The 13222-nt window shown below is 42.1% G+C and overlaps 1 protein-coding gene across 3 annotated transcripts in view; it reads left to right on the top strand.

The window, feature by feature from the left end:
- The first annotated feature begins 7731 nt into the window (after positions 1-7731).
- The window catches only part of SPTAN1 (spectrin, alpha, non-erythrocytic 1), a 41364-nt gene continuing 35873 nt past the window's right edge, over positions 7732-13222 (top strand). For all 3 annotated transcript variants that reach the window (XM_010145353.1, XM_010145352.1, XM_010145351.1), the window contains exons 1-5: positions 7732-7968; positions 8577-8702; positions 11118-11258; positions 12135-12281; positions 12867-13000. In XM_010145353.1, coding sequence (XP_010143655.1) covers positions 7732-7968; positions 8577-8702; positions 11118-11258; positions 12135-12281; positions 12867-13000 — 785 coding nt within the window. The remainder of the gene's footprint in view (positions 7969-8576; positions 8703-11117; positions 11259-12134; positions 12282-12866; positions 13001-13222) is intronic.

Raw genomic sequence — 13222 nt, 5'->3', positions numbered from 1 at the left:
GATTCACCGCACGGCAATGGCTTCCTCCGCGCCGCCCAGCCCTGTCCAAGGTCAGGAGATGCAGCGGGGAGTGGGTGTGAGGGGAGGGAAGAGAGGGGCGATCGAGAGGGGCTGGGTGTCCGGGGAGGCTGGAGAAGCCCCTCCCGGAAGAGCTGGGGTCTCTGTGGAATGACGGGCGCATCGGGAACGCGCACAAGAGAGCCCTTCAGCCGAGCAGGGAGACATTGAAAAGAAATCCTCCCAACCTGTGCTCCTCTCACATGTGTGTCGTTTTGGTATATAGGTCAAGCACTACGGTTTCCTTCATAAAAGGATCAGGATTTGTTCCTCTCCTGATTAACTTTTTTTTTTAATTTAACATAAAGTAATGATAGTCAGATTGTTCTCAATTTGTTGCCCGCATGCACCTTATCTGGTTACAGTGATATAAATCTCTATTGCTAAATCATAAATATATACCATTAGGGTAATCATTTGCCTTGTTATTTAAGGATAAGCAGTAGCAATGATCAGTGGTTTGGTTATTTTTTCAGCAGGTCCGCTTTGACTGTTAATGATTTTCAGTAGCTGTTTTGTCTTAGAACAGCTACGTGTTCTGTTCTGAAATGTACGTGACTATTGAGCAGCCTTTCATACATGTTTAAATAGGTTCTGAAGAGCAGTTGTCTGGAGATGGCGAATGAACATGGGGGAAAAAAAAAACAACAAAAAAACCAGCTCAGCCTGCAACGATTCTGTATCTTTCTGGAAAAAGCATAATCCATTTTCTTTTGGCATTTTGCTTTCAGCAAAGTGCCAGAAGATTCCAATGACTGTGTTCACTGAAAGGCCTTGGTCAGGGATTCAGATTTGTTCAAAACAAGAATCAAATCCCACTGTGTGATTTTTATCCATTTAGTTGTGACTAGCAGTGAGTTATTCCATGAAATCTTCATTTGTCCTTACTTAAAAATTTTGCAGAGAAAACAGTGAACAAAAGGTTGAAAATGGGATGTTTTCTGCTGCATAGCGTGCAGGATTCGTAACTGTAGGAACGGAATTGTTAAGCTGTGGAAAATACTTGAACCAAGATAGCAGGTTACATTGTTCACAGGAAGTAATTTATTACTATTCCTGTTAAAGAAATACATGGATGCACTGGCTGGATTGAAACAGGAATTTTATTTTAAAATCGGGTCTTCTGCTTTATGAGATCTGTAGTCAGTGACGTTGGCAAACATATTTGTGGTTTTTCAGGTTTTTTAATAACAAAAAGGTAGCAACAATAACAAAAACGTTGAATATTAAAGACTGTCTTGTAAGTGTTTTTTACGCGTTTTCCTCCTGCACAGAAGAAAGGCAGGAGTAGCCTTAAATCTGTTGAGACTGGGTGGTGCCACTTGGTGTGAAATTCTTGTTTCTCAGCTATGACATTTATAGCTAACCTTATTAATTCAATGCAAATAACGCAGTCTCTTTGCTGCCTTATTTCTTTACTTAATGTATTCATTAGATTGTGAATGTTTTATTCATAAAAAAATTGCTTTTGCGGGTTAACTGATTGCTTCCCCGGTATTGGAGGAGTATGAATTCCTCCCTTTTCTCTGCTCCGTGTTAGTGTAGTGTGGGAGTTTGTTTTTTTGCATTTGCCCCTGGAGTGTAGGCAGCTGAAAAATGGGGTGGAGCAGACTGCAGATGCCGCGGATGGGGATTGCCAAGTGTAGCCCGGCGTTATGCTCCCATGGCTGGCCCTGGATGGGATGGAGTGGCGAGCTGCCGCCTCGCTCCGTAACTGATACGCGCTGAGCTATGCGAAAGCCACGAGAGATATGTGCTGGCTTCGGCCGGCACAAAAGCACGTAACCGCAGTTGTCCATGAAGTGCTTCAGGGATTGCAGCGTGCTCGTGGGGAAAATGTAGGGTTAGGGGAGGCAAGGACATTTTCAGCTAAAAATTCAGTGGGTGAAATACACTTAACAGCTACATAATTAGTCCTCAGAAAATGCCTTCTGTCCCAACTGCTACTTGTCCATTTTTTTTTACTGTGATAATCAAGAGTAAACATCTTTGTAGGTATCTACATTCAAAACCACCTTATTGAGGTTGTGTCTTTAAATTAAGCCACCGCACTTGATATATGCTGTAGCAAGTAGTGTCACTTGCCAAGTCCAGATAACTGCCTTTACTTTCTGTTTTGACCTTCAGATTATGATAGTTGTGGGTTTGTTTTTTGGGTTTTTTTAACTAACTGGTAAGGTTGGTACATACCACATTAAATTCCTGTTGATAATTGTAACCTTTTTTGCGTGGGGAGGTCTGTCACTTGCAATAGCTTGTGTGACAAGAACACCAAATTGTTATGCGTGGCAGGGAACCAGAAGGAAGGTATGAAATGTGTACTGCGACAGAATATGTATTTAAAAAAAAAAAAAAAGAAAATGAAGCCATGTCCTTATGCTAGTCATTAGTTGAATGTTATCTTGATTTCCCCCCTCCCTTTTAGACTCTGCATTCTTCCATCATGTTGTCATCGTTTCGTAAAGTCAAAGTCCAGGTATTTTTGCGTAATGCATGCGGTGTGATCGCCATACGTGCCTGCCTTCATTGCAGTGACCTATTGGTAACAAAAAGCTGTTGGTTTGAGAGTTCATTCTGTATTGCAGGTGCTTTATTTGTCCTTCAGTGTTGAGTCTGATCTGCCTTTCCTTTAATACTTGGAATTTCCTAATTTCTGTCTGTGCTGCATGACGTGTGAATGTTTTATAGTTGTTGCAGTTCTGTATGATTGAGTTTTGATGTGGATTAATTTCCTAATAGATATTTGTTTTTAAAAGTACTTGAGTGGTACCCTTTTACTTACGGCCTCTAAAAACCAACGGTGGTAAGATTTATGCTGTAGAACATTACACATTCGAATTGAGCTTTAGGTTCTGTTCCCTACTCTTGCACAAATTTATAATCCTTGTGTTGTGGCGTGTGGTGTGTTTTCCCTTCAGTGGTGGTAAAATAAATAGGGGTGTATGGACCAGACTTCAACTGGGTTACACAAGCAACAAGATGTAAATAGTAGTAATGTAAATGTTTATACTAAATTAAATTTACAATGAGAAGATGACAAATGGGAATGGAAAATGCTGGGGTTAACTCTCTGGCATTACCTGTGAGCTCTGCGTTTCTGCAATGCAGTCGAGGTAATGTGCTTTCTCAGGAGCCTCGGCAGCGCAGTCCTTGCCAGCCCTGCACAGTTTTATCAAAGGTCTGCGGTCATCTTAAAAACAAAACAAAGCCAAAAAAATCCCTTGGTCATAAAGGCACCACATTAAAATGGGTCATTCAGTGGCTCTTACTTGAATAGTAGAATTAAAATTTTAAGATTAAATGCCTAAAAATGAACAGGTCTTTAGTCATCTTCCATATTTCAAAAGTGCGTAGTTAAGGCTCTGCAAGGCTCTGCACACACCTTCTAATCAGCCAAAATCACTAGCTTTGCAGCCTGCTTTAGTTCACACATAATTTACCTTTCTTTTTTTCCTCTAATGCTACTGTCTTGTGTTCCTGTAATTCCTACTTAAATCTGGGGGCTTATTTGAATGTTGCCCGCGCTGCGGTTGGATTGTACGAGTCTACGGTACTGAGCAGCGACTTCAGCACATCTTGGTTTCTTGGTACTGCAGCGCTTGACTTGCATTTCTGTCTTGGAATTTGTAGAGGTTTGAGCTGTAGGTGACCTTCCTTAACAGAAACCAGGAGTATTTGGATGCAGGTCCTGCTGCACAAAGTTTCTTTGTTTCGGAGATTTAAATTCATAACGAACCAAATGACTGGGGGTTAATTTTGTCTCGCTAGTGTTTTAAGCCTCTAGGACAGGGTGTGTGATAGGACATCCTTCAGTTACCCCCTGTAACAGCACGCTAATGCGGTTCCCTCCTCAGGAGCAGGAGCCAGTGCTGCGTGTGCTTTCCAGAAGGATTCTCTTCATTTACCTGCAGTACTAGTACACGGTAACTTGGCACTGAACTAGGTGGTCATGGTGGGTTTGTGTTCGAGACATGCGTGGTAGCTTATGTCTTCCCTAGAGCACTGGGGAAGCTGCGAATGGGGGAAGTGGAAGTTGGAAAAAATGCATTTTTTCTTTTCTCTGTCCTTCGATTTTTGAAGGTTATTTTCACATCCAATTTTAGAATTTTTTTTTTTTGCCTGAAGAAGAAAGATCAGCAATCCATTCCCATCCCCCAAGAGGGAGGCAGGAGAGAGTAGCCTCTATCAGTTAAATGTTCTTTTGACAAGGCTTAACGATGCGTAATACTGATGGATGCAAAAAATGCATCAAGCTGCTCGTGTGTGTGTGCTTGGGAAGGTGCTCGAGTTACAGGCTACTGCTAGTGTCATCTGTGCTGAATGTATGTAACACGCATCAGCGCTTAAGAGAAAGTCATTATTTTACCACATCTTAACGTAGTGGTATTTATACTGATACGTGATTGCTGTTCAGGCAAAGGAGTTGAATTCTGTAAGCTTCATGTAACTGTTTTTAAAAAAACACTAAAATCTTCACTATAGCTCTGGGTGTATTTTAACAGTTGAGTTTTAAACCCCCTGAAAAAGTGTTTTGGTAAGGGAAATGCTGACGGTTCCTGTGTGCCTGCCCCGGCGGCACTGCTGTAATTCCCGGTTAACCCACCTCCGTACCGCTGTTTCCCGAACTTGAATGCTGTTGCTGACATCATCGTTGTAGCACTGCAGTGCCTATAAATATCTGCAGTTGTATATATTCCCAAATTTTAGTGTATCCTTTGTGAATTGGTATTGTCTGGGTGAAGTGGATCATTTTGGAGTGAAGAGTGAGAGTAATTAAATTTGTTTGTTTTTTTTCTTAAATTTGCTTCTTTTTGTTGGCTACTTCTTTAAATATACCACCACCATGGCACAGTGTGAAGAAGCATTTCTGATTATTGTTTTTGTTAGACATAAACTGACAAGTGACTTTCTAAAGTTAGTCTTGACAGCATGAAAATGCAGTAGCAAATGCCTTCAGGACAGTTAGGATCCGCCGGTTTGGGGACATCATTGTGACAACGCCTGCTGTGCTGGTGTGGAAGGCTGAGCCGTTCCTCCTGCCTGTACTGCCTGGAAGGTTCTCTCTGCCCGCCCTTATCAGCGGGCGCAGGCGGCGCTGGGAGGGGCTGGAGGCAGCAGCAATACGGGGAGTGTTGTTTCTGCGCGCAGTGCTGGGGACGAGGCCGGTTATCTGGGGTCGGGCATCGTCTACGTCCCCACACAAGTTAGGTTTTTCACATTGAAAACAAGGTGCAACTTCTTGGTGGTGGTTCCCCTGCTAGGGGTGCGGGGCGTACCCAGGATGCCTTCTGGTGATGTAGTTGAACCAAGAAGGTTTGGAGAGCTGCTTTGTATGCAAGGGGGGTGCCACAGTTTGAGCATGAAAACATCCGAGGTAGCCTGCGTTGTTCTGCAGCATCGATGACTCTTGAGTTCCGAGCTCCCCAGTGACTGCTGATGGTGCGCTGGCAGAGCGCGGACTTGCTGACGTCAGCTGATCTGCTGCAGGAAAGAACAGTCTATTATTGCTAGGCCAAAGCACTTCTTTTACAATTGACTAGCTCGACTTGCTGTAGTTATAAAAGGAGCCTTTCTTTTAACGAATTCCAGCACAAAGATGAGCCAGATTGCGTGACTTGCCTGGCGAGAGGCGAACTGGCTACCAGGCTGCATTACAGGAGGTCTCCTGTTTGGTGTTTAAAAATGTGAAAATAACTTAAATTGCTATTTAAATAATTTAATAATGCAAAGTGATTTAAAACCACTTGGGTTGTGGAGGTTATTTCTAGTACAGTGTTCCAAAGACAACCAGGATTTCATTTTCTCCTGGCGATGCCCATGAGCAGAGTAAGCGGAGAGAGGGGCCGCAGTCATGCAGGGCGGTTAGGCTGTCTTTTTGTTTTTCCTGAACACAGCTCAGGGTCACAGAAACGTTGTCAAGGTTCAAGCACAGTGTAACAGTACAGGAAAGGAATTTTTTTTAGCAATAACTGGCTCTCCTGGAGGGAAGAGGCTGTTTGAAGCAGGGCTTGGGGAAGCAGTCCTGCAGCTGAGCTGGAGTTACAGTTCAGTACTCAAAACACGAACCAAGAGGAGCCTCTGGTGCCACTGCCAGATGAAACCTGGACTGTATTTATATCATACAGTCTACACAGACTGGTTGGGTTTTTTTTTTTTCTCCTTGCCCTCTTTCGACAATGACCACCCAGGCCAGGAAGGGAAAGCAGAGCTGGCCTTTCTTTCCTTTAACTGCCGCAGTGCAGTTGGGGCTGGGAGGTCACAGCAGTGCTGCTGAAACGGCTGGCTGCTTGCAGGGTGGGACTGCGGCCAGAGAGCTCAGGAACGGGGGAACTCACCCGCTACGTTCCTTTCTGTCAGATGGTCCCTTTACAGGCACTTGGCAACCAAACAGAAAACATGGCTGTGTAGATCGCTCCCCAACCTTGGAGTTTGTCATACAGCACTGCAAGGTGTGGGTCTAATTAAAACATGTGGCTAACTAATGACTAAATAACAATTTAGTATTTAATGGTGGAGTTTAAGAGATTGCCCATGCCTTTTAATACGCAGTTGTAGACTGGGTTTCTTCCCTATCTGCGATAGGATGAGCAGTGCATTTAGCCTGATGCTTACTGAATTCATAATAAACGCGTTAAGTGAGCTATACATGTAACCCCTTGTACATCAAGACGTTAATTGCATAATTGTTGAAGCACGGTGTATTTGTTACAACAGCTTCTTCATATGCCGAGCTGTCACATCAGTGGGTAAATACCCAAACTCTGATGACGGTCGTGGTACCACTCTTTAAATTGGTGTAACAGTTCTGTTGTCATGCACCGATCTCTTGCTGAAAATCAAATTGCTTGTTGAAAGCTCAGGAGCTGAAAATTAAATCGTTACCTCAGTTTTGACAGAAAGGAGACAAAGCAGAGTGATGGCCAGTTCTGTGCTGTCTGTGCTGACAACGACAGGTTTTGGCACGTAAAGCAATGTACAGGATCTTCGGTCGAAGCGCTCAGCGCAAGATCCATAGTTCTATGGGCTGCTTGACCAGCTCGTCTAAGGTCAGATCTGTGAAGCCCTGTGAGCCTCTGTATCAGCTTCTGAAAGGTTGTGTAGGGAGCAGCAGAGTGCGTTTGGAGCTCTTAAGTGTCTGAGGGAACAGAGAGGTCTCACACACACAGATATGTGTGTACGGTATGTGTAGAAGCGTGTGGACCAGTTAGCTGCTGTGTAAAGAACAGTAATATTCTTATTCAGCTTATCTATGTTGTATCCAATATAGTTTTCTTCCTTCACGTAAGATGTTTCCAGATTTTATATATTGTATAAGAAACATGTGAGGTTTGTATATCTACGTATGTGAGCACAGAAACATGTTTTTAACATTTGTATTAGACACCTGCATCCTACAGATTGAGATGACGTGGCCTCTGTATGACTGCAGCCATATCTTTTCAAAACAAGATGTTAACTGTCTTTGTAAATTTTCCTTTACTGTTACTTTCTGCTCAAAGTGTGCTCTTATTTATTTAGATGTATGATACTTATATTTTATATACATACCTGCACACACAGCCTTACTCTAAGTAAACCACATGTGAGTTTAACAAAGCTTTTTTTTCACGGATCTCTTCTACCTTATTGTTGTTTGATAATACAAACAAATGGGGTTTTTTTGGCTTTCAGAAAATGGATCCAAGCGGTGTAAAAGTGTTGGAAACAGCAGAAGATATCCAAGAAAGGCGTCAACAAGTTTTGGACCGTTACCACAGGTTCAAGGAACTGTCTTCTCTGAGGCGCCAAAAACTTGAAGATTCCTATCGATTCCAGTTTTTCCAGCGAGATGCAGACGAGCTGGAAAAATGGATCCAAGAGAAACTGCAGATAGCATCTGATGAGAATTACAAAGACCCAAGCAATTTGCAGGCAAGTCCTACTGCTGCTTTACGTTTCCTGTACTATTAATTTTAGGTGTACCAAGTCGACTGGGCTGGACAGAACAGACATGTAAATGTAACTTGATCTGAGAGCGGTGGAGAAAGATGAATGCAAGTACCTGTGGCCTTGTGAAGTGTTCTTCAAAAGCCTGGTTTCATTGGAATATTTCTCGTAATGGATTAGATGCTAAATCAGCATAGAAAAAGTAACTCAGTGTAGTGTAGTATTAAACCAGCTTTCAAATTCATCCTAGAATTTGTTGACACTTCAGCTCTGTAAATAAATTAAATTAACTCTTATTGTTTCCACTAAAAGAAATATTTGTAGAAAATAAACTTGTGTGGGTGGAACTAGATGGGTTCTCAGATGTTGGTTCTCTGGTGTACAAGGGCAAACACAATAAAGAAAAAACTAAAATCAGGAGGTTTGAATCCACACGTGAAGCATATGGTACAGCTGTGGTATCAACTGGGCTATTTTATTGTGCATTTGTCAGGACTGAATGTGCATAAAATATACTGCAAACCTTGATGCTGAGAAGTGTGGAGAAGTGTGCACCAAAATCTCTGTCACGTTCTTCGATGTTTTACTTGCAGGGGAAGCTGCAGAAGCACCAAGCCTTTGAAGCTGAGGTGCAGGCCAATTCAGGGGCTATCGTTAAGCTGGATGAGACTGGAAATCAGATGATTAATGAAAGCCATTTTGCATCTGAAACCATAAGAGTGAGTTTTAAAACTTTTCTTTGCCTCTTACAGGCTTCTCCTTAAATGGTTTGTGCAGATTGTACGGATAGTTCTATATTCTAAAGCACTTCTTGAAGTTCTACTGGTGTTTGGTTAGTGAAATCACAACAGAATTTGTATAGCTTACAGATATTTTTCTCTCTCTGAGCACCCAGCTCATACCTTCTTGGATCCAGTTCTGAAGTGAGCCTCTTGCCAGTGGAGTCCAGGAACTTGGACTGGAATATTATCAGTAATTCAAAGAGGTGTTGAAAATCACCAGGCAAATGATTAATTACGCTTGTAGTTCTTCCCAAAATGGCACGATATCAAGAAGCAGCATATATAGCATTTGATTTTCTGCAATAATTATAAGTAACGCAAGCAACAACCATACCAGTAAACTTCAGACGTCTCATTTCTTTGTGCTCTGGCTCAGATCAGGCCTCTAGTGAGCTGTACTTTCTGGTTAAGTTGTGCTGGCCATATGTTCGACTCGCTCTGTAGTTGCATTCCATGGCTTTTTCTGTGGGCTCCCAGGACAGTGCTCTGTCCGCTCTCTTTATCCGGCTGGGAGCGTCTCGTAGGACAGCTGCTTCCTCACTAACAAGCAGTGAGCTTTCTTCAAATCCTTTTTGGAGATCTACTGCTGGTTTTTTAATTTGACTCTGAATCTCCCAATGTGTAATGCAATGACAAACATGTTTTTCAGATCTTTGCTGCTCCTCAGGATGGGTTTGTTTGACAGTATTTGAGTGTTTATCAAGGTTTTATAAAGCCTGAGCAAACTGTAAATTTTATGTAACGACGTGATAGTCATCTTTTGCTCCTTCTCATCTGTATTCTCATTTTTCTCCAGTTATGTTAATGATTTCTCTCGTAATCCCACATGCATGGAAACACATACCCCCCCAGTAAACACTTATTTTTGTTCTCTGGCACTCACTGTGATAAATCTGTACTTTCTGGCCCTCGCTTGTTTCAGCGTTGGTTATGGCTGTGTTTTTCCATAATGCAATGAAGTTGTTTAAAGCTTTTTCCTTCAAGATTTGGATGTGAGCTGTTACAACTTTTCAGAAGGAGAACTTGTGATATTTTTGTAGTGATTATCAAACCTAACTAATACATTGATCATTTCATCACGACTAAGAAAAGATGGTGACTAAGAAAAGTGGATTTTTTTTTTGTACATTATATAATAAAATCCCCCTAAGGTAACGATGATTTTTAGAAACCTCATTGTGAGTGTATGATCTTTACCGCAAATAGGAAAAAAATGCTTTGCATTTGGGTGATCTTAAACAACACTGTGTCTCAGCTGCTCAGTGTAAGTTGTTATTTTTGTTGTTTGGAGTGTAATTTGCCTTTTAACGTTCAGTCTTTCACGCCGTACCGGACTGCACAGCGCCCGATAGTTACTGCTACCCAAGTTGGGTCCCACATACGAGTAGGTGAAGCGCTTGGCTGTGCAGTGCAACCTCTTTTTGCAATGTCTTCTCTCTTCTTTGGTTGACAATTTGCACTGTCCTTTTGGGCAGTGTTGGGAAGTAGTGTGAGCTCTTTCCTGCCTTCAAACCTATTGCCTGGACTTTCTCAGGGGATTAAATGGGTGTCTGCCCGTGATGGATGTTCAAAGCTTCTCTAGTGTGACTTGCAAGTTTCAGATCTTGATGAGGAAAGTGTTATAGATGATGGGTGGAGCAGATACTTTCCTGTTTTGCAAGTTGTGTGCCTCTGTGGGAGTGTGGTTTTTCTTCCAGTTGTCTGTATAATTTATGGTTGCTCCCAACAATTTTGAAAGGCAGAATGCAGTCAGAGAGGGACTCGATATTAACGCTAGTAATAGCTTCCAGTATTTCAGTATTACACTACTTAACAACGTTGGCTAAATATATTAACTAGTTAGAGCTCAGAGGAATGGTTCAAGTACTGTAAAGCAGCACAAGTTTGAATTGAAACAAAATGTGTCAAATAAAAATTAATATCAAAGCGAAGATGAGATACGCTTCTTAGGAGTTGACTTCCATGTAAAGGACTGAACGTCTGAAGGGGACAGCAGTAAATTTTAGGTCTGATTCACACTAGAGTAGAATTTAAATCAAATTTTATCTTGAAATGCTTACCTCATAGTTACGTAAAGATAACTATTTGATAGCTTTGTTAATTAACATCAAGTGTAAGTACTCAGTTCAGTAACTTCTCATTTTGTTAGATGAGTTTACATAGTTTGAAAACTAATGATTGGAGATGTGGTTGTTATGAGGCTTGTCCACCCCTTGTGTGAAGTAGGGTTTAGGCAGTACAACTTAGGGGAAAAAAAAAAACCAAAACCAAACCATTCTGTTAAGGTCAGGAAGGGAATAAATCTAATCTTCTCTGGTATAGGATTCTAATAACAACATCCTGTTGTTCTAGACCCGGCTGCAGGAGCTGCACCGACTATGGGAATTACTGATGGAAAAGATGAGAGAGAAGGGAGTCAAATTGTTGCAGGCCCAGAAGCTGGTGCAGTACTTGCGGGAATGTGAAGATGTCTTGGGCTGGATCAATGACAAGGTACGTTATTACCTGCCCTAACTGTGTTCCTGATGGGAAATTCGATGTGTGCATGTGGAAATTTTCTATTAACACGCAGTTACTGGAGTCCAGGTAGTCACAGAGAGCTTTTGAAGGACTTACCCATTTTTATTTAGTTTATTCCTATTGCATAAGCAGTAAGTATGCAAACTGCTCTTCCTCCTTTTGCAACCTCAAAAAAGGGTACTAGGCTAAGAGGAAGCCTGTGTGTTGGAGAGCATAGTTAAACATCGCCAGTTCTTTCTCTGCTTTGACGAGACCTTCGTATTTCTCGTAATAAAATTCAGGTTTCCTGTAAAGGAGATCTCAGTGTTTTGTATCAATGTGCAAAATGATCTGGTGCAGGAAGAAGCCAGCCTAACCAGCCCGCAGTGTGTGCATCGTTACTTCATGGCTGGGATATCTTCAGATACACGTGGCAAGGACATCAGTGGCAGGAGAACTGTTGGCTCGTGACTCTTTGAACTCTGAGAAAACAGACCACAAACCACACTATCAAGAAAAAAAGCCGCACAGTGATCATATAGGTTTTCTTAACAATGGTTTGCTGGTTTGTGTCACCATGGGTTCAAACTATAAACCCTGCATAACCGTTACTGAATAGGACAGTGCACTTTGTGTAAAGAAATCCTGCATCGGAAGCCTGTAGCAGTGATCGTCGTGCACAGAACAGAAAACTGATGATAGAAAAATTGTGTGTAATGGAGCAAACATTGTTGTGTTAAATCTGATGTTACATACAGTGACTGTTACTGCCTTTGATCTAATTAAAATTACCAGAGTTTGCTTCCTGATTTTTAGTAGTGATTTCCCATGGGATATACTGAAATCTACTGGTTTTTCTTGGTGTGCTAGGAAGCGATAGTGACCTCAGAAGAGCTTGGGCAGGACTTAGAGCACGTCGAGGTTTTGCAAAAGAAGTTTGAAGAGTTCCAGACAGACCTTGCGGCTCACGAGGAGAGAGTAAATGAAGTGAACCAGTTTGCTGGCAAACTTATCCAGGTGAACATGCACGTGTGTTGGAATCTCTCTTGACAACTCTAGTGTAACACAGCAAGCTTTTGTCTGCAGCTTCCTCTCTTCTCCCCTGCATTGGTAGCAGATATTTGTCTAGATGTGTGGCTACCTTAAATGGTCATTGTTTGATTCACTTGTTCTGCTGAACAACTTGAGTAACTGCTCTAGCTGAGAATGTTCCTGAAAACTGGAGAGTAGTGATTAGGAAGAGAAACTGCTGTGTTTGGGGTTAAATGTGTTTCCCTTGGACAACCAGGATTGTCATCAACAGGTTTGTCATCTGGGCTCAATCATGGATAGAGACAGGGCAGAAAGTGTTGCATTCCAGGAAAAAGTCTGTTTACAGCCCTGTTCCTGTTGACTAATTGGTACGTAGGGAAACTTAGACATTCCATATTCTTGTAGCAGTTTACATGGTGGGGTTTCAGGGAAACTAAGAAATTGAGTAATCATCTGGAACATACAGTAGTTATAAATTGATCTCTTGAAAAGCAGTGGTGCTTCAGGGTTTTGTCAATGGATGTACAACCACAGAACGTATCAAAATAGCATTTTTCCTTCGCTCACTAGGAGCAACATCCTGAAGAGGAACAGATAAAGTCCAAACAGGATGAAGTAAATGCAAGCTGGCAGCGTCTTAAGGGGCTCGCCCTTCAGAGGCAAGGAAAGCTCTTTGGGGCAGCTGAAGTTCAGCGTTTCAACAGGTATGATCTCCGCTGGATTTGCTGAAGGGATGTGCTGTTTGTGTGGCTGATTAATGAGTTCTTCAGCTGCATACAGTAGTGTGAGAAGAGCTACTGTTGTCTGTTCTGGTTTTGCTTTACTCTCTCATGACTTGTTGAATGAGGACCTTGTTAGTCTAGAATTACCTTAGAATAGTCACTCTGAGTTAGCTTCTTGACACTTGGCAGTTTTGCTCATTCCTG

This window comes from Buceros rhinoceros, unplaced genomic scaffold, assembly GCF_000710305.1.
Source record: "Buceros rhinoceros silvestris isolate BGI_N320 unplaced genomic scaffold, ASM71030v1 scaffold11271, whole genome shotgun sequence".
Taxonomy (NCBI): Eukaryota; Metazoa; Chordata; class Aves; order Bucerotiformes; family Bucerotidae; genus Buceros; species Buceros rhinoceros.
Note: the sequence above shows the minus strand (reverse complement) of the source record. Positions and strands in the feature narration are given on the sequence as shown.